The 21,807-nt window shown below is 42.1% G+C and overlaps 1 protein-coding gene across 1 annotated transcript in view; it reads right to left on the bottom strand.

Moving 5' to 3' along the window:
- Positions 1-21,807, bottom strand: part of EML6 (EMAP like 6) — a 352,965-nt gene that overhangs the window by 129,647 nt on the left and 201,511 nt on the right. The window contains exons 11-14 of the mRNA XM_034764322.1: positions 12,045-12,212; positions 10,016-10,122; positions 4,762-4,880; positions 3,640-3,828 (exon numbers count right to left, since the gene is read on the bottom strand). Of these exons, the coding sequence (XP_034620213.1) occupies positions 3,640-3,828; positions 4,762-4,880; positions 10,016-10,122; positions 12,045-12,212 (583 nt within the window). The remainder of the gene's footprint in view (positions 1-3,639; positions 3,829-4,761; positions 4,881-10,015; positions 10,123-12,044; positions 12,213-21,807) is intronic.

Here is a 21,807-nt window from a genome sequence, read left to right on the forward strand (position 1 = left end):
CAGTGCCTTTCTTTTACACTGATTGAGTCCATGCCTATCTTTTTCAGAGAAACAAAGAGGTGATCGTGTTACCTGTCTAACCACTGTAGCCCATATTAGGCCTTGCACAATACATGGTAGTGACTAACAGCATTTGAATAACAAGTTTTAGTAGCAAAGAGTCCTGTGGCACCTTGTAGACTAACAGACGTATTGGAGCATGAGCTTTCGTGGGTGAATATGCATGAATATTCACCCACGAAAGCTCATGCTCCAATACGTCTGTTAGTCTATAAGGTGCCACAGGACTCTTTGCTGCAATCTAAATTAGAATGCTAATCTTAATAGCTGTTCATAAACTACTATAACAACAACAACATTTAGCAATTTTGCATCTTCAGAACACTTTAGAAGCATTAACCTTTGCACTCATTAGATCTTATCTTCACCAAGAACTGCTCTCTCTCCAATTTCTCCATCTTGGACTTCCACATTCCTGGTCACCACCACATCTCCCTTACTACCACCTACCTGCCCCCTCAGCCTTGCCCCAAAACCCCATCCTTCTGTGATTTCCTATCCATCAACATTGAGAATTTCTCTTTCATTCTCAGTGCCCTCTTCCTTGCCTTCTCCTATGGTGGATATCCCACAACCATACACATTCTTCCACTAATTCATTTTTCTGTTTTGCCATCCTTTCAGCCACACAGCTCTACTTCTCCACCTTCACTCAATCCCACACCCACAACCCCAGCTGTATTTTTTTAACCACCTTTGAATCTTTACTTAAGCTCCCCCTTTCTGTCCCTTCCCCCAATCTCTGCCCAGTCTTCAAAGGAAATATTGAAAACAATCTGGTATAACCTCCTCCTTCTCATCTCTCCTTTTCCACTGTATACTCTCCTGCTTCCCTCCTCCTCCAGCTCCTTCCAGTCTCCTGACCTCCCTCACCCCTTACTCTATTTCTTCCTTCCCCTCCCTGTATGAGCATGCTTTGGTCTCCCCCATCGTAAAAAACAAACAAAAACCGCCTCACTCATGGTAGCTTCCTTTCAAATTATCACCCAATCTCTCTTCGCCTGTGGGGGAGGAATAGCTCAGTGGTCTGAGCATTGGCCTGCTTAAACCCAGGGTTGTGAGTTCAATCCTTAAGGGGGCCATTTAGGGATCTGGGGCAAAAATCTGTCTGGGGATGGGTCCTGCTTTGAGCAGGGGGTTGGACTAGATGACCTCCTGAGGTCCCTTCCAACCCTGATATTCTATGATTTCCAAATTCCTTGAATGCACCTTCTAGAACCACTGTGTGAAGTTCCTTTCCTCCCATTCCAGCCTAGATCCTCTTCAGTCTGACTTCCAGCTTTACATGCCACACTTAACAAAGGGTCTATTGAGCACTTTGCATCCAAATAACATGGCTTCCTACTGGCTAACTTTGATGCTGCTGGCCATGGTCTTAAAATTTCACCTTCCCTCAGCTTTTGAAACTACTCTGCCCTAGTTCTCTTCCTACCTCTTTAATCATTTCTTCAGTGTTTTGTTTGGTGGGTCCTCCTCATATGCCCTGTAACTAATGTTGGGGATTCAAGAAAGCTCCAACCTTTACACTCTTCTTCCTGTGCACTCTGTCTCAGGATGATCTTATCCATAAACAAAACGTTGACTTCATATCCACTCCAGACTTGCCTTCATCTGCACAAACTTAAATCTCAGCCTGTCCTTCTGACATCTCTTTGTGGATGTGCAGCCATCAATTTAAATGCAACATTCCCAAATCAGAGGTCTTATAAATTGTCCCAAAGCCTCTCCTTTCTCTCTCTTTTCCCCTCTGGGCACAATCTCTAATTCAGCCCTTCTTCATCTAGGCTGAGTCTAAATTTGTGGTTAAGAATGTTTCTGAAATTTGACCTTTTCTCTCTCTCCACCATCAAATTCTCATCTAGGCCCTTATTTTGCACCTTAACTGCAGCAACTTCCTCCTCCCTGGCCTTAACTGCTGCACCTTTGTTCTCCTCATGTCCATTCAAAATACTGCTTCTAGGGTTATCTTCCTGGTTCTGAGCACATCAGTCTTCTCTTTGAGTTTCTCCAAATGCTTTCACTTATCTGCACATCCAACATATGCTTCTTGTCTCTATCTATAAGCCTTTTCATGATTTGGTCCCACACTACATAGTTGACCTAGTAATTTATATCATGATGATCCCTGCTTTTGGTTCTCCAACATTCCCAGTCTTTACTGCCCACCAGTCAGCTTCTCCCTAAACACCTTTGAGCTCCCTCCCCCCCCCCATCACCACTCTTTATGCATAGGTAAAACTCACTTTTATAATTCATATAGTTCTATTTAATCTTCCTTCAAATCCCTCACTCACCCCTGCCATGAGTACAAATCCCTGCCTGATGAGAATGGATAGGGAAAAAGTAGGGCTACAGGTTTGTCATGGTGGGTGAAAAAAAAAAAAAAAAAAAGTCACCTTTAGTGTGATTTTCCCATTTGCCCATGACTTTTTCTGTCAGTCACTCACTCACAGCAGCAGCAGCACTGACCCTACAGGGCTGGGCCCAGCTCCCTGCTCTGGGCATTATGACCTAGTACACCAGGTTGCAGTGCTACTCAGGTTTGGCCCACTCAACCTCTGTCATAATGTGTGGGGGGGGGGGAGGGGGAAGGGGGTACTGGGCAAATCAGAGCAAACATGCCAAGTCACAATGCCCAGAGCAGGGTGCCAGGCTCAGGCCCACAGGACCTGCTGCTGCAGGAGGAGTGTGGGCAGGCTCTCATTTTTCAGAGCATCCTCCACCTCGTGGGGGAGCCCTCCCTTCCATACCAAGTCAGGATTAGGGTTGCAGTCCTGAGGTTGAAGGGGCTGCTGTGGATGGTCCATGTCTCCTCCACAGGGTAAGGAGGAGGAGATTTTTTTTTTTTAAATCAAAAGGCAGGCAGAAGTCAAGGTAAATTTGGTAACCCATTACTTTTACTATATCTGCCATAACTGCTTCCTGATTTTTGTTTAAAAAAATGCAATGACAAATCTGCAGCCCTAACAATCAGGAAACTAATGTTACTGCTCTTCTTCATCTTATTATACCTAAAGATTGTGAACATTGCTAATCTTTACACAAATATTCTGTTACTATCATTAGCTCATCCTCCCTGGCCCCTGTCTATATGTCTTGCCATCCTGTTGTATCTTAGCATTAAGAATTAAAGCTTTTTGCGTCAGGACAGTCTTATTTTGTCAGTATGGTGCCTACTTGGGACCTTTAGGTGCTACTGTTATGCAAATATAGTAAAATAATAAAAACCTAACTAAACATAAGAAGACTCATGGGAGGTAGGGAAAAATGTATTATTTTCTACATTTTACAGATGAGGAACAAAGGTTCAGTGAATACTTTCCAAATGCCACAATAGGAGACTTTAATTTCTGTTTTTTAGGAATACTGTAACAGTGTCACAATCATTGTTTCCACTACTGCTTTCCCTAGCAGTTAGGCAATGACATGGGTGGCAAAACATTTAATCTGTGATTTTCAAAGCAGGAAAATGCCTCTCTTTATGACAAAGGTACACAAACTGTTTTGCATTTCTCAAATATAGTTTGTGATAGAGAATCCCTTAATTTGTTTTGTCATGACCAACACTCCTAGATACACACCTGTCCAGTAGCAACATAATCTTTCATTGGATGGATGGTTAGGCTGAGGATGTCATCATCATGACCAAGATATAGTCTTTGGGTGTGTTGTTGCCTACTGTATACAATGGCAACAGCAGCGATATGGTAAACTACCTCTCCAGTTTGTGTGTAGAACAAATTATTTCGACAGTCGTAGCCTCGGTAACTGAAATAAATATAAAGCAAAGGAAGTTGAATATGCCACCAAAAATATCCATGTACTTTGGGGGAAAACAATCTAACTGCAAATGACTTACCTGAGCTAGACCCAAAATATGATAATATACAGGCTGACTACAACCATTTAAATGTCTTATATTACATTCATAATTGTTAACAACTAGAGCTGTGTAAAACTCCATGGTTTTCTTTGCACTAGTTAAGTATACATTTTTTTCCTGCATTCAAAGAGTTACCTCTCAAGTTTCATTTTGATTTTGGGGATTAACTGAACCAAAAACTCATCCAAAACTGTCAGGGGTTCACCTGATTTTGCATCAAAGTTATGAGAAAATCATGATTGGTTCTGCTTTGAGCAGGAGGTTGGACTAGATTACCTCCTGAGGTCCCATCCAACCCTGATATTCTATGATTCTAAAAAACAGAGTTCCTATGGTCTAGATGAGACATCATAAATTAGCTCAAGTTCATACAAAATTATGGCAAGGAAAGTTTTGCATGCTTCTGTGCTGCAAATGTATCACACATTTCTACTAATTACAACAACCATAGCCTATGGACCTAATGACAGCTCCAGGAAATACCAGGGAAAATCAACTGTGAGTTGAAAAGGTGATCTTAAAAAAAAAGGTAATGCTTGGTCATTACTTAGGTACATTGGTACATCTTTATATCCTCCTTCCTAACAATCACAATTGAAAGAGAGAGAAATGTATAGGTGATATTCCCATTTTTACCACAATACTAGTAAGCACAGTAATTTACCTGTGGGTAAGCAGTGGAAAATGTTACATCAAATACTTTACCTCAAATTAATCAAGATGTGTTTAAGAGTATTTATTTAAGCACTGTGCTATTCAATGAAACTTGTGGCTTACAAAAGAGAAGTCCAAGAATCTTTACTTAGTAGTTACAATACCCATGTACAAACTGCAGTTTTAAGCTGTCACCAGGAGCTCTCTCTCTTTTAAGGAAGGGCACTGAATGGTTTTTCTCTTTACTTTGTTGTTTCAGCTGAGGTAGATCTTCTTTGTAAACCTAAAGAAGAAGTTAGACTTAATTATACATCTCAAGTGTATTGAATATAAATACACACTGACCAATTCCTTAAATAATAATAATGAAAAATATTAGTTATATGTCAGTGTGCTCAACAATGTACAAGATATAGAAGAAGTCATGATCCCTGCCCTAAAGAGAGGAAGAGGATCCCCACTTGTGGTATATGATATTAATGGAATATCAGAAAAAGGTCATTGCTATTCAAGAAGTTTCATGTATCACATACTACTTTGTGAACAGGATTTTTAATACCAATTCTCTAAATTTCTTTTTCCAAATTAATACATGTACTCAAACCTGTACATAATGAAATAATTCCATCAAGAATTCTGGCGACATACACAATAAGCACGCTACTTAAGTGATTTGCAAATGTCACCAGAATCCTGAGATGGAATTACAGTCTTAATATATATACCAGAAATACAAAATATTATACATATAAATCAGTTAGAGATGCTGACACATTGTGGAACTGCTAGAGCTGTTTGAAGCCACTCAGAGGTTGTGACATCAATTAAATCCACAATGAGGCTGAAATATAGCTTTAAATTATTTTTTTTTGTACATCTCTTCATTTCTTGGTTTTATCTGGCAGTGGAGGTACCAAAATCTCTTTCAACAAAAGTTATTTCCACACTAATTCTGACCTAATTGCAACCCAGGGGTGCTGAAAACTTCATAAGAATGTCTGATCTGGAAATGTTACCACACAGAGGTTTAGATAACCATCTGAAATTTTGGATGCCTATACAAACACAACCTCTAGACATTTTGCCTGTTACTAGCATACACTGTACTGTTCACACACTCTTTTAATCTGGTTTCAAACACCATCTTCAAAAACTTTTAAAGGATGCAACCTGTAAATAAGTCCACTCACTATTAGGGCCCCCCTCCTAGCCAGGTATGGCATAGCAATTCTCTCACTACTCTAGCACTGTCCTGCCAACGGTTGCTCTGGCACTGTGGTGGCTTCTCTTCCAGTAACTTGGCCCTTCGGCTGGGTCACCATCTTAAGTCCACCCCTTTCAGAGTCACAACTGTACAAACGAAAAGTCCCAAAATGTCTGGGGCTAATCATCTGCCTATCTTCAGGGCATACTCTGTAGCCCCCCCCATCCTGGGCTCAATAATCCTTGCGAAGGGTTCATAGGTGAACCCAGTTCCACCCTCTGGGTTTTGACTTAAGGCCATGTACTCATACACTTTAAGGTTAGAAGGGACCATTATGATCTTCTAGTCTGACCTCCTGCACAAAATCTCACCCACAAACCCCTGACCTATGTCTGAGCTATTGAAGTCCTCAACTTGTGGTTTAAAGACTTCAAGGTGCAGAGAATCTTCCAGCAAGTGACCCGTGCCCCCTGCTGCAGAAGAAGGTGAAAAACCCCTAGGGCTTCTGCCAATCTGCCCTGGAGGAAAATTCCTTCCCAACCCCAAATATGGTGATCAGCTAAACTGAGCATGTGGGCAAGACTCACCAGCCAGACACCCAGGAAAGAATTATCTGTAGTAACTCAGCTGTATTGAATAACTAGGTCTGCTCCTTTACCTGTGCTGCAGTTCTGTCTGGGCTGCTTCCTATCCAGCCTTTTCAGTTCCCCTCTGGGTCTCTCTGTCTCCTCCCTGCTTTAGTCAGGGTCTCTCCCAGACCTCCCTGCCTAGAGAGCTTTCCTTCTTCCTCTGGCTCTTCCGCCATCTCCTTCCCCAGCCAAGCTTTATCACCACTTAAGCCCAGTTCTCCTTCTTTACTGCAGCCACTTTCTGCTTGATATGGGGAATTGCCTGATTCCCCTCAGGTGGGGCTCATTTTGTAATCAGTTTGGTTTAGCCCCAGGCTGTCCAGTGCATGGGGCAAGCCAGCCCATTACACTAACAATGAAACATAAAATATTATAGATAACATTTTCAAAAGTGCCAAAGTAATTTAGGAGCCTAAGTTCCATTTTCAGAAGTGAAAAGTAAGATGATAAGTCACTTCTGTAAATGGGACTAGGCACTTTTAAAAATTCTAGCCTATCTCTAATCTCAGCCAGAACTGTTCAGTTGTTTCCACTAATGAGGCTTGTGGAAAATGCACTCTTTTACTTATAATAAAGTAATTCTGGCAACTTTTTCTTTAAATATCTTTACCAACCATGATTTGGAGCAAGGATTTGAAATCTGGCATTTGTTTCAGGGATGTGCCCTTTACCATGTATCTGAAAATCTGCCAATATTTGGCCAAGCTATAAGTCTTTGAAAAATCACTGTTCACACATGCTCAATAGAGACTTTTTCAGTTTTAGCAGCTAGAGCTAAAGGTGGAGCTGGAGGGTGATGATGGGAGAACTAGGTCTGAACAGGCAAAAAGACTGGGACAAGGAGCCACATAGTGAGGAGACTGGGGCAAACAGCAGGGTGAGGAGTAAGAGGGGAGGACTAAAATTGAATGAGGATCCCAGGGAGGGAGACAGGGAGTCAGTGTTGGGGGGTGGGCAGGGAGGAATGGGACAGACAAAGTGGACAAGGAGCCAGGAGTGGGGAACTGGGTTTGGCAAGGAGACTGGGAGTATGAGGGGGCTAGGAGACTAAGCCCGGAAGAGGAGACTGGGTAGGTGAAAAGAATGGGACTGAGATGAGAAGCCTTAAGAGTGGAAAAGAGACAACTGGTACAGAGACATGTTGGAAAGGATAGGACAGAGCGGGTAAAGCTGGAGAGGAATGGGCAGAAGAGTTTGTGCCCACTAGAGCACACTCCCCTCGAATAGAACCCAAGATTACTGAGTCTCACCATTCCTCTGCTGTTAGCAAACACCTGTGAAACCCACAGGCAAGATGTGTGTTTAATCACCCTCTAGTGCTGATTGACATAGAGGACAGTAACCTACTGTTGCTATCAGTTACTCCACTAGTTCAGAGGTCAGTACAGTGGATCTAAAGGTTCCAATCCTGCTGATGACCCATGTGACCCATATGATGCCACATGATGGAATTTCTGTTCCTTCAGTTTGCTTTTTAAAAACCTAGACAATTACACACAAAAAACTATATTGAAAGACCATTTTTAAGGTTGTAAACTCAAGCTCTCAAAAGTTAGGAATTGCCAGAATTGATGTTCATAGATTCATAGCTTTCAAGGCTCGAAGGGACCATTGTGATCATCTAGTCTGACCTCCTGTATTACACAGACCATTGAATTTACCCAAAATAATTCCTATAATATATTTGTTAGAAAAATGTCCAATCCTGATTCAAACATTGTCAGTGATGGAGACACCACCATGACTATTGGTAAATTGTTCCAATGGTTATTTACTCTCACTGTCAAAAATTTACATCTTATTTCCAGTCTAAATTTGTCTAGCTTTAACTTCCAGCCATTGGATTGTGTCATACCTTTCTCTGCTAGACTGAACAGCCCATTATTAAATATTTGTCCCCTGATGATCAAATCACCCCTTACCGTCTCTTTGTTAAATTAAATAGATTGATCTCTTTGCATCTATCACTTATAAGACATGTTTTCTAATCCTTTAATCGTATTTGTGGCTCTTCTCTGAACCCTCTCCAATTTATCAACATCCTTCTTGAATTGTGGGCACCAGAACTGGACTCAGTATTCCTGCAGCGGTCACACCAGTCCAACTACTACGGTAAAATAACCTCCCTACTCCTACCTGAGATTTCCCTGTTAATGCATCCCAGGGTTAGCTTTTTTGGCCACAGCATTACATTGGGAGGTCATGTTCAGCTGCATATCCACCACTGACCCCAAATCTTTTTCAGAGTCAGTGCTTCCCCAATGTGTAGAACCTTAATTTGGCCCCTAGTGACATTATGATACAGTCTTTAATTACACGATGATACACTATTTTTTCCAAAGGACCCCTGCCTCAGTTAGGGCACAGGATGGACATTACTCACTTAATAAGCAGCTATCCAATATTTTGTTTTGTTCAGTGTGTGACCCTAGGCCTCATTTACTTAGCTCTGAACACAGAATTATTAATTTCCTCATGTGCCTTTCTATGGTGCTTGTCTCAATAGTATCTGAATGCTTCACAAACATTCATTAATTTATGTTCACAACACCTCTGTGAGATGAGGAAGTGGCATTATCCCATTTTACTGTAGGGAGCTGAGGCACAGAGAGTAAGTTCAAAGTATCCACTAATTTGGATGACCAACGTGAGACAGGAAGGATGTGATTTTTCAGAATAACTACCATTATTAGTTAGCATTTTTTAAATTCAAAGCGGAGCTCATCATTGACTTCAGTTGCAGCTGTGAGTTCTCAGTACTTCTGCAAATCAGACCTCAGGGTATCAAGTCAAACTCCCAGAAAATGAGGAACACACAATTAATGACTACTTCTAAAAAGCCTGATTTAAATGACTTGCTCGGCATCACATAGAATTCTGTGGCAAAGTCAGGGATAAAATCCAGTTCTCCAGGACAACAGCATTTAACTGCCTTGACCATCAGAACTTTCTTTTTCTTCTGCTAATCCCCTACCTCATTCAACATACACCTTCCAATTTCTGCAGCAAATGAGGCAAGGTCCTACAGACAACAGCCTCCTTTATTATACCACCCTAATTCATCCCAAGAGCAGGTCCATCCTGTAAGCTGAATGATGCATTGGTTCTGTGGAAAAAATAGTATGTGAGCATATAATTAAAATCTATCATAATGCATACACACAAGGAGAAAAAATGAAGGTTGCATAGCATCCTTAATTCTGTCATTTCCATACTTCTGAGTTCTTGATTTTGAAACTTTAATAGTGTTCTTTTTTAAGTAGTTTTTATGTGTGATATATTATAATACAGGTTGGGTGAAACCTCATTGAAGCTGGTGGGCATGATAATAAAAGGGCATATCTACCATACTAGTATATGGCTTTTTCTTAAACTCTTTTCAAATACTCATCTGTAGCTAAAGTACACACTACAGTATTTTTATTTTGTATATTGGTTGCATAGCCAGCCTAAATATTGCCAAAATATTTTTTCTCAAAGTAGACTGATGAATTTGCTGCAACTTTATTTTAACTGGCTTTACTGAAAAGGTATAGTGGATTATTAGGCAGCTGAGTTTACATCTGTAAATTCATTTTTACTCACTTGGCGATCATAGTTGATTTGAGCTTCCTGCTCAATATCTGAATCTAGCTCTGGCACATCAGATAAATCAGAATCTGATTCTTCACTGTATGAATCAATACCACCCTCTGCATAAAAATTAATCCACATGTAACAGTTATTATCTAGTCAGAATAGAATATTATGTCACATTTTCACAAATTTTTAGACTACCAGGAATTAATGCAAAACCTTTAGAAGCTTTAAAGTGTTTGCAAACATTCTATGGACTTGGTGAACATTTCTGGTTTTGTATCACAAAGGTAAATACAGATAATTCTCACACTTCAATGCCAAGGTCTCTATTGTAAAAACCTGAATAACGATTAGGGCTGTCGATTAATCACAGTTAACTCACGCGATTAACTAAAAAAAAATTAATCATGATTAAAAAAATTAATCGTGATTAATCACAGTTTTAATCGCACTGTTAAACAATAGAATACCAATTGAAATATATTAAATATTTTGGATGTTTTTCTACATTTTCATATATATTGTATTCTATCTTGTAATTGAAATCAAAGTGTATATTATTTTTGATTACAAATATTTGCACTGTAAAAATTATAAACAAAAGAAACAGTATTTTTCAATTCACCTTATACAAGTACTGTAGTGCAATTCATGTCATGAAAGTGCAACTTACAAATGTCGATTTTTTTGCTACATAACTGCACTCAAAAACAAAACAATTTAAAGCTTCAGAGCCTACAGGTCCACTCAGTCCTACTTCTTGTTCAGCCAATCGCTAAAACTAACAAGTATGTTTACAATTACAGACGATAATGCTGCCCACTTCTTATTTACAGTGTCACCAGAAAGTGGGAACAGGCATTTGCATGGCACTTTTGTAGCCGGCATTGCAAGGTACTTACGTGCCAGATATGTTAAACATTCGTATGCCCCTTCATGCTTTGGCCACCATTCCAGAGGACATGCTTCCACGCTGATGACACTCGTTAAAAAATAATGTGTTAATTAAATTTGTGACTGAACTCCTTGGGGGAGAATTGTATGTCCCCGGCTCTGTTTTACCCGCATTCTGCCATATATTACATGTTCTAATTGAAATCAATATATTTGAAAATGTAGAAAACATCCAAAAATATTTAAATAAATGGTCTTCTATTATTGTTTAACAGTGCGATTAATCACTATTCATTTTTTTAATCGCACGATTAATCACGATTAATTTTTTTAATCACTTGACAGCCCTAATAATGATTACTGCAATTCATGCAACTGGGACTATAGCTTACTACCTTTTATAGTGATGACATGCAAAAATTATATGGTCATCCTGAAATATTGCATGATGTGTGATCCCTCTACGTGCTTGAAATAATGTGTTATATCACATGGAAAAAATCAGTTAATTTCTGCAGGGCCTGAGACAATGTGAAAGATTTCCTGCAGGGAAATCCAATATTTAGCAGTTGACATTATGTAATGTATATGCTTCTGTTGAATATTACAGGCACAATGCACATTACAGGTACAATTTTCAAATATGACCATTTAAATTGTACACACAAATCTCACATATTCGTATGCATATTTGCACATAGACACACAAAATGGCATTTACACAGCTAAGTGCCTTTTTCATGCACAATTAGGATCTGTGTACACAATTCAGGTGTCCAATTTTGAAAACTGACTCTGATCTAGTACATCTCTCTCTCTTATAAGTTTCTTATATTTGATGTGTGTTGAAAATATCCCTGCTTTCTTCCCAGATATATTCTCTGAATCCTGCAAAAGGATTATTTAAGTGGACTTTGCCTGGTCCATACACTAGTCTATTAACTCTAATTAATCTACAGGAAAGCAAAAGGCCCTGTGCATGCTGGATGTGTGGCATTCCAGAGATTAATATGAAAAATAATATTTTTCTCTTCATTCAACACAACCTTCTGCATCAGTGCTACATATTTCTTTGATTTTTATGAAATAAAAATAACAAAGTAAATATCATAAACAAATTTTCAGAAATGGTAATTTTTACCTTGGGATGCTGTTTCAGTTATTCCATTTGTTACACTTTCTGGAATAAATCTCCACTGAAAAACAGAGTGATCAGCACCTCCTGTACTTAACACCCACTGAAAATCATGTGACCAATGTACATTAGTTACATGTGCTGAGTGGCCAGCATATTTTCTAAATTTAGCTCCTAAAATATATAAAAATAAAATTGTTAAAAGTGAAAATAGCCACTGAATGAACAAATTATATAGTTAATTTTAAAAAAAAGTGACAGGACAGTACATATAAATTTTTTTTTTAATGGGACCATACATTAAAAATCTGCCTTGTGGCTTGTAATCTCTTGCAAATTTCCAACATTTCAAATCAAGCTTCCACCATCCTAACTGTTTCATTATATGGCCCAAAAGATAGAAGGTTATTTTTAAAAATTTCATGCTGAAATAAAATACAATAAAAAGCCAAATTGTCAGCAAAGTAACAGCATAATGTGGTACAATTATAAAAAAGCACAAGGTTCAGCAGTGCTATTGAAACTCTTGGTTCCTCAAGGCAACTGTATGATAATGTTGAAATGGTGAAATGATTAGACTGCAAAAGAGAAATATGAGCAAGTAGGCAGCAACATGGCAGTGCTGGAGTTGGTTTTAGGGGATACCATTTACATATCTTCTAAGGGTCTGTCTAGATTAAGAAAGGAAGTTGGGGTTAGCTAACAAATTTTACCTAACCCCAACCTTTACTCTACTGTACACACAAGATCAACAACTTTTAGCTCAATATAGCTGGCCGAGGTCAGGTGACCTTGATCATTGATCGTTTCCTAATCTGGATGAAATTTCAGACAGAGTATAACAACAATAGAAGTCCTTTACCAAAACAAAGTAGTGATGGAATTATAAGACATTCTCCAGTCCCCTCTGTATAATTCTGAAAGCCTGACCAGAAAATGGAGTAGAAACTATTCTTAAAACTTGGATGAAGCGGATCCCTGTCACCACCAATCTAATAAATAACTACTGATGAGCTACCTAAGAAAAATGAGAACAGTAGCTCAGTAAATTCAGTATTTCCCAAAATAAAATAATCTGGATTTTGCATGCCAACAGTGCAAATGTGTGACAGAGAGAGACACACACTGCCCCTTTAAGTACGCTGCCCTTTTAAGTAGATTGGCACTCAGGAGTCTGAAGCCTGCTTGTTCAGACATAGCAACAGCTGCCAGCAAGCTCCCTCCATCCTGAGCCCTGTCCTGAACCCTGTTATGTCCCACCCCCGCTCTGTGGAGATGGGGTACAGGGGCAGGGGGACACCCTGATATCAGCGTCCCCTCTCTTCCCTGATCTGCACAGCAAGCAGGAGGCTCCCTGTAGCAACTGGGCATGGGCTCCAAGGCAGAGGGCAGGAGCAGCACAGCAGTGGGGGGAAGGACACCTGAAGTGCCCAGCACTTGATAGCCTGCGGGGTGGCCACCTGGCCGCGCAGCTTAGAGGGAATTTAGAATCTGACCTATTTATTTATGAGGGCTGGAATAAAGGTTGGTGCCCTAAGGAAGCATTTAAAATTGGGATTTGTACAAAACTTCCTTTTCTTGAACATGCTGAAGACATTATATTACAAAGGCTTAACCTCTTTGCCTATTAAGGCCACATTAACACCTCCTGGACGATGTCAAGGCTATACTTAACATATTAGTTAAACTATGGACTTTGAACCAGCCAGTAGAATAAGTTCTATTCATTGACTTCTTTTGAAAATCACTTCACACAAATATCCATTTTGAACCTGTCTGGACCAGGATAAGGATTGGTTTTTATACTGTGGATGAATGACTTTTGCAATAGCAGACCTCCTCTGTGAGACAGAGACATCCAAAGGTCCAATGCTAAATTAATCCTGCCTGAGAGTCCAGACCTCTTCAGTCAGAAAGGCATAAAAAGTATTTATCTTTTGTATAGTCCTGGAAAGCAGTGGAAAAGGCAGGGAGGCATATGGAAGAAACATTGCCCAACTTTGTGAGAAGTCATTCCCCACATCACATCTTGACCTTTCCTGAAGAGGCTACAGGTCACTTTATTGCTGTTTCCAGATACAAAGAGGTCAACCACTAGCCTGCCAACTTGATGAGTGAGGATTTTTCTGGTGCTAATTCCACAATTCTGCCATGCAAGTCTTATTGTTCATCTTTCCCTTAATGATCAGTGCACACAGAGATAGGAAATTTTGCTTTGCCAGGACAGGAAAAGTTGATTTTTCTCTCTGGGATAGGGCTGATCATGTTCTTTGTAGTTTATTTATGAAAACCACATCAGATACATTAACTGTGAACTCTACGTTATTGATGTTTATCTTCAAGAACTAGGGGTCACCAAATGAAATTAACAGGCAGCAGGTTGGAGGGTTTGGAATTGCACTTTGTCTTCCTGAAGGAACTTGTCTCTGAATTCCAAAAACTTGCAGTAGTTGATGAAATCATACTTCACAAGTAGTGCCTGATAACTGGCTATTCGGAATTGCAGACTGGAAGATATAAACACTTTTTTCCCTAGGAGGGCCAAGCATTTAGCCGCCTTATCTGAAGGGGTGTCTTGTTGCCTACTCCTTTCTGGAGCAGCCTGAACAACCAGGAAATTCAGGGCAAGATATGCGTGAATAAAAATTCTGCTCCCTCACTTGGAACAAAGTACCTCTTTTCTGCCCTCTGAGGAATAGCTGCGCATGTTGCTGGAATATGTCCCTACTTTGGCCACTATAGGATATGACGGAGAGCACCACCTTATGACACACTGCATTCTGTAAAATGACCAGGAGTTTGTGGGATGTCTCTTGGACTTCCTTCAGAGGAATCTGGAGTATATCAGCAACACTCCTTAGCAGCTCCAGGATCTGCTTGTGATCATCCAGCAGAGACGGTGAGACCAGGGCAACTGCCTTGTTAGGAGATGAAGATGATATTCTTGGCAGAACCAGCAGAACTGCTGAATCCTCCACAGGCTCCTGGAGCAGGCCAGATTGGTCTCTTGGTGAAGAAAGAATGGTGTGATTCTTGATAGGACTGTACCATTTCTGAATACTGCATGTATGGGTTCCACATCCCCAGTAAGGCCAGTGAGAAGAAACCAACATGGGTTGAGGCAGTCCCCATAGCATAGGTCATGGGGGAGCCCAGGAGATTCTCAATCCTCTATCTGGGCTCACCTTCTGTTGTGGAGATGATGTCAGTCCCTCCTCAATGTTGAATTGTCTTGAAGAGGAGAATGTAGGGTTCAATTCTAATGGTGTTGCCAGCAATATGGTAGGTGCTGCAATGCCCCTATTGATAGACGGACTGGAGACCAGCTTCTCCCTTTATAGTGCTCATGGACTGATGGTGTCAGAATCTCCCTAGACAGGACCAGATCCAATAAGATGAGAGACTACAGATCTGGGAGGATACTCTGTTGTCATATACCTCTCCTCAGTTAGTTTCTCCCCATATTGACAAAGCCAGTTTATGAAATCCCTCAATGCAGATGGAGGTGCGAAACTGTTTTCAGGCTCTCTGCACAGGTATTAGTGTGGAGAAGGATTTGGAAGAGCCCTCTGAGGGAAGGTATCAGAAGGAGACCCCATCAGCCAGAAGGCATGTGATGCATTGTCCTAGGGATGGGGGTTCCATGACCACCACGCCCAAGAGGAGGAGATGGGTGGTGGTGGTCAGGGACTCCCTCCTAAGGGGGATGGAGTCATCCATCTGCCGACCAGACCGGGAGACTCAAGAAGTGTGCTGCTTGCCTGGAGCTAGAATCCAGGATGTGACAGAGACAGACTGATCAAGACCTCGGACCACTACCCCTTCCTACTTCTCCACCTGGGCACCAATGATACTGCCAAGAATGACCTTGAGCGGATCACTGCAGACTATGTGGCTCTGGGAAGAAGGATAAAGGAGTTTGAGGCGCAAGTCATGTTCTCGTCCATCCTCCCTGTTGAAGGAAAAGGCCCAGGTAGGGACCGTCAAATTGTGGAGATGGTGTTGGAGAGAGGGCTTTGGATTCTTCAACCACGGGATGCTGTTCCGGGAAGAAGGATTGTTAGGAAGAGATGGGAGCCACCTAACGAAGAAAGGGAAGAGCATCTTCACAGGCAGGCTTGCTAACCTAGTGAGGAGGGCTTTAAACTAGGTTCGCTGGGGAATGGTGACCTAAGCCCAGAGGTAAGTGCGGGAGTGGGATACCAGGAGGAAACACAAGGAGGAGGGTACAAGACGGGAAGCCTCCTAATTCATACTGAGAAAATAGGGCAATTGGCTAGTTGTCTTAGGTGCATGTACATGAATGCAAGAAGCCTGAGAAACAAGCAGGAAGAATTGGAAGTCCTGGCACAATCAAGGAACTATGATGTGATTGGAATAACAGAAATTTGATGGGGCAGTTCACATGACTGGAGCACTGTCATGGATGGGTATAAACTGTTCAGGAAGGACAGGTATGGGAGGAAAGGTGGAGAAGTTGCATTGTATGTAAGAGAGCAGTATGATTGCTCAGTGTTCCAGTTTGAAACTGGAGAAAAGCCTGTTGAGAGTCTTTGGGTTAAGTTTAGAGGTGAGAGCAACAAGGGTGATGTTGTGGTGGGCATGAGCTATAGCTCACCGGATCAGAAGGATGAGCTAGATGAGGCTTTCTTCAGACAACTAACTGAAGTTTCCAGATCACAGGCCCTGGTTCTAATGGGGGACTTCAATCACCCTGATATCTGCTGGGAGAGCAATACAGCAATGCACAGACAATCCAGGAAGTTTTTGGAGAGTGTTGGGAACAACTTCCTGGTAAAAGTGCTGGAGGAACCAACTAGGGGTCGCGCTTCTCTTGATCTGCTGCTTACAAACAGGGAAGATTTGGTAGGGGAAGTAGAAGTGGGTGGCAACCTAGGCAGCAGTGACCATGAGATGTTTGAGTTCAGGATCCTGACAAAAGGAAGAAAGAAGAGTAGCAAAATACAGACCCTGGATTTCAGAAAAGCAGACTTTGACTCCCTTAGAGAACTGATAGGCAGGATCCCCTGGGAAGCTAATATGAGGGGGCAAGGAGTCCAGGACAGCTGGCTGTATTTTAAAGAAGCATTATTGAGGGCACAGGAACAAACCATCCGAAAGTGCAGAAAGAATAGCAAATACGGCAGTTGACCAGCTTGGTTTAACAGTGAAATCTTCAGTGAGCATAAATTCAAAAAGGAAGCTTACAAGAAGTGGAAATTTGGACAGATGACTAGGGAGGAGTATAAAAATACTGCTAGAGCATGCAGGGGTGTAATCAGGAAGGCCAAGGCACAACTGGAGTTGCAGCTAGCAAGGGATGTGAAGGGTAACAAGAAGGTTTCTACAGGTATGTTAGCAGCAAGAAGAAGGTCAGGGAAAGTGTGGGACCCTTATTGAATGAGGGAGGCAACATAGTGACAGATGATGTGGAAAAAGCTGAAGTACTCAATGCTTTTTTGGCCTTGGTCTTCACAGACAAGTTCAGCTCCCAGACTGCTGCACCGGGCAACACAGTATAGGGAAGTGAGCAGCCGTCAGTAGTGAAAGAACTGGTTAAGGACTATTTAGAAAAGCTGGACATGCACAAGTCCATGGGTCCAGATCTAATGCATCCAAGGGTGCTGAGGGAACTAGCTGATGTGATTGCAGAGCCATTGGCCATTATCTTTGAAAATTCGTGGCAATTGGGGGAGGTCCCGGACAATTGGAAAGAGGCAAATATAGACCCGGGGAACTACAGATGGCTCAGCCTCACTTCAGTTCCCGGCAGAATCATGGAGCAGGTCCTCAAGGAATCCATTTTGAAGCAGTTGGTGGAGAGGAAGGTGATCAGGGACAGTCAGCATGGATTCACCAAGGGCAAGTCATTCCTGACCAACGTGATTGCCTTCTATGATGAGATAACTGGCTCTGTGGATATGGGGAATGCAGTGGATATGATGTAACTTGGCTTTAGCAAAGCTTTTGATACAGTCTCCCACAGTATTCTTGCCAGAAAGTTAAAAAAGTATGGATTGGATGAATGGACTATAAGGTGGATAGAAAGCTGGCTAAATTGTTGGGCTCAATGGGTAGTGATCAATGGCTCGATGTTTAGTTGGCAGCTGGTATCAAGCGGAGTGCCCCAGGGGTCGGTCCTGGGGCCAGTTTTGTTCAACATCTTTATTAATGATCTGGATGATGGGATTAATTGCACCCTCAGCAAGTTTGCAGACGACACTAAGATGGGGTGGAGGTAGATAGCTGGAGGGTAGGGTTAGGGTCCAGAGTGACCTAGACAAATTGGAGAATTGGGCCAAAAGAAATCTGATGAGCAGGGCCAGTGCAACCCATTAGGCGACCTAGGCGGTCGCCTAGGGTGCTGCGATTGGGGGGGGCGGCGACCGCGGCGGTATTTCTGCGGTGGGAACTTCCGCTGCCTCTGTGGGGGGACGGAATTTCAGGGCAGGACCTTCCACCGCCTAGGGTGGCGGAAAAGCTGGCAGCGCTCCTGCTGATGAGGTTCAACAAGGACAAGTGCAGATTCCTGCACGTAGGACGGAAAAATCCTATGCACTGCTATAGGCTGGGGATCGACTGGCTAAGCAGCAGTTCTGCAAAAAAGGACCTGGGGATTACAGTGGATGAGAAGCTGGATATAAGTCAGCACTGTGCGCTCATTGCCAAGAAGGTAAATGGCATATTGGGCTGTATTAGTAGGAGCATTGCCAGCAGATCGAGGGAAGTGATTATTCCCCTCTATTAGACACTGGTGAGGCCACACCTGGAGTACTGTGCCCAGTTTTGGTCCCCATACTACAGAAGGGATGTGGACAAATGGAGAGAGTCCAGTAGAGGGCAACAAAAATTATTAGGGGGCTGGGCCACATGACTTACAAGGAGAGGCTGAGGGAACTGGAGTGATTTAGTCTGCAGAAGAGAAGAGTGAGGGGGGATTTGATAGCAGCCTTCAACTACCTTAAGGAGGGTTCCAAAGAGGATGGAGCTTGGCTGTTCTCAGTGGTGGCAGATGACAGAACAAGAAGCAATGGTCTCAAATTGCAGTGGGGGAGGTCTAGGTTGGATATTAGGAAACACTATTTCACTAGGAGGGTGGTGAAGCACTGGAATGGGTTACCTAGGGAGGTGGTGGAATCTCCATCCTTAGAGGTTTTTAAGGTCTGGCTTGACAAGGCCTTGGCTGGGATGATTTCATTGGTGTTGGTCCTGCTTTGAACAGGGGATTGGACTAGATGACCTCGTGAGGTCTCTTCCAACCCTAATCCTCTATGATTCTATGATTCAATCACTACTCACTTAGTAAGAATGGTGGAAGATTACAGAATTAAACTAAAACTAAAACAAAACCTCCCCCCCCCCAATACTCTGAAATATTTAGCTGGCCTCTTGGTATTATATAGTCTCTATGTTCTCTGTAGAACAGTCTACAATGTGGCAGAAAGAAGAACGGGAACAGCCTACTCTGCTAATTATTATAGAAAACCATGACTTTTCTGTTTTGCTTATGTAATTCCCTTGGTTCCTCTCTCACCCAGAGACAATGAGAAAGAAAACACTAGAAATAAGATGGCAGCTTGAGGTCATTTGACCTCCAGGCCTGATGGGATTTGGGTCACAGGCTACAAAAGGACAGCAAAAAAATCAGTCTCCATAATGTCTAGCCTCTCCACTTTCTTAGTGAAATGAGCATACTGACAGGGGTAGAGAAAGATGTGAAGAGACAATCAGGAGGCTCTAGGGGTCAGCCCCAGAGGAGAGTTAGCTGGCTGGACCTATCTCTGGTTTCCTCCGAGAGAGAGAATCAGAAGTCCTCATGTACAGAGACAGAAAGAGAATCAGTAATTTTGTGAAATGAGGGAAATAGTCAGCCTAGCTGAAAAAGAGTGGGAGAAGCACAGATGGTGAGACCCACCCAGATGCACAGATCTCACCTCCCAAGAAGAGGTGACCCTGCTTGCTGAGCTATTTCCCAGCCAGGGAAGAAAGGAGCCAGAACCTGCTGCAGGAAAGAACTTCAACCCAGGCCCAGCTACCAAGAACCTGCTGGTATCCTGGGGGAAAAGATAGGGACTTCAAGCAGCTGAGGCCATCACATGCTAAGCTGACAAGAACAAACTGAGTTATCCGTGGACTGTCCCTGCTACAACAATTAGGTAATGTGAAAATAATATTCAACAGCTATTATTTTTAACTGTAGACCTTCCCAAATAAAAAAAGTTGCCTATCTCCCTGCCTGATGAAAGGATTTGGGAAAGACTGCCTGTTCTCAACGTACCCAAACCCGAGAATCCCCTTGTTACCCTCTACCTCCAGTGAGAGGGAGTCTTTCTTGGGCTAGCTGGGTATTAGCTTCCTGACACTGCTACTGCCACTGCCATTTCAGCCACTCAAGGTGGGCTTATGCCAGCCCTTCCTTTGCCTTGCAGGTTAACAACAGTACACCCCAATCTTTGAATCCCTTTGACTCATTCCCCTGTGATATCCAGCCCAACACTGGCTACTCTCAGAAATTCCAGATCCTCTGCACCCCAAGATGTAGTGTAGCTTGCCAGTTTTACCTTAAACCACTGTTCCTGTAAACCACACAGCACTTGTGAGCACTTATAATAAAACAGAAAATCATTTATTTAAGTAAGAATTAAGATTTAACTAGAAACAAAGTAGAGTGGTGGAAACAAGTAGTTACAATACTAAACAAAATCAGAAAATGCAAACATGAGTCTACACTTATCAATAGTTACCTTTCCTAGCTAGTAAAGTAGATTTCTCCCCAAAAGTTCAGAGCACATCTACACTTAAAACACTGCATTGGCACAGCTGCACCGCTGTAGCTCTTTAACGAAGCCACTCCAAGCTGACAGGAGAGACCATTCCCATTGGCATAGTTAATCCATGTCCCTGTGAGGCAGTAGCTATGTCAGCAGGAGAAACTCTCCCGTTGACATTGCGCTATTTACATGGGTGGTTAGGTCGGTATAATTACATTGCTCAGGCATGTGGATTTTTCACACTCCGAGCGACATAGATATACCAATATAGGTATGTCATCTAGACCAGACATAAGTCTGTTGCAGAGCTGATTGGTTTCTCAATAATCAGGATCCAAACATTTTAAAAAGCCCTCTCCCCAGTCTGTCTCATCAATACATGAATATATTATGCTAGTAAAGAGATGATTTTTATAGGACAGAGTTATAAAGATGCTATGAAATAACAATAGCTCAATTGCAACAAGTGGATCTTTTCCAGAATGGTGAGATAGGAATATTTTACTAAAAGGCAAGGGTCTAAAATATGCAGGGGAAAAGAAATACACTCTTCTGGAAAGAGATTAGAATAGTCTTATTTGACATCTGCTTATATTAGGCTAGGTCTACACTACCCGCCTGAATCGGCGGGTAAAATCGATCTCTTGGGGATCGAATTATCGCGTCTCGTCGGGACGCGACAATCAATCTCCGAATCGACGCTCTTACTCCACCAGTGGAGGTGGGAGTAAGCGCCGTCGACGGGGAGCCACGGAGGTCAATTTTGCCGCCGTCCTCACAGCAGGGTAAGTCGGCTCCGATACGTCGAATTCAGCTACGCTATTCTCATAGCTGAATTTGCGTATCTTAAATCGACCCCCCCCCCCGTAGTGAAGACCTGCCCTTAAGTGTTACATAAGGCAATACCCACTCAACTGATCATTTTAGAATCAATGGAACATATTCTCTCCTATATGCACATCATTCTCATTAATATTAATGGCAGTTTTGAATGGGCA

This window comes from Trachemys scripta, chromosome 3 (assembly GCF_013100865.1).
Source record: "Trachemys scripta elegans isolate TJP31775 chromosome 3, CAS_Tse_1.0, whole genome shotgun sequence".
In the NCBI taxonomy this organism is placed as follows: Eukaryota; Metazoa; Chordata; order Testudines; family Emydidae; genus Trachemys; species Trachemys scripta.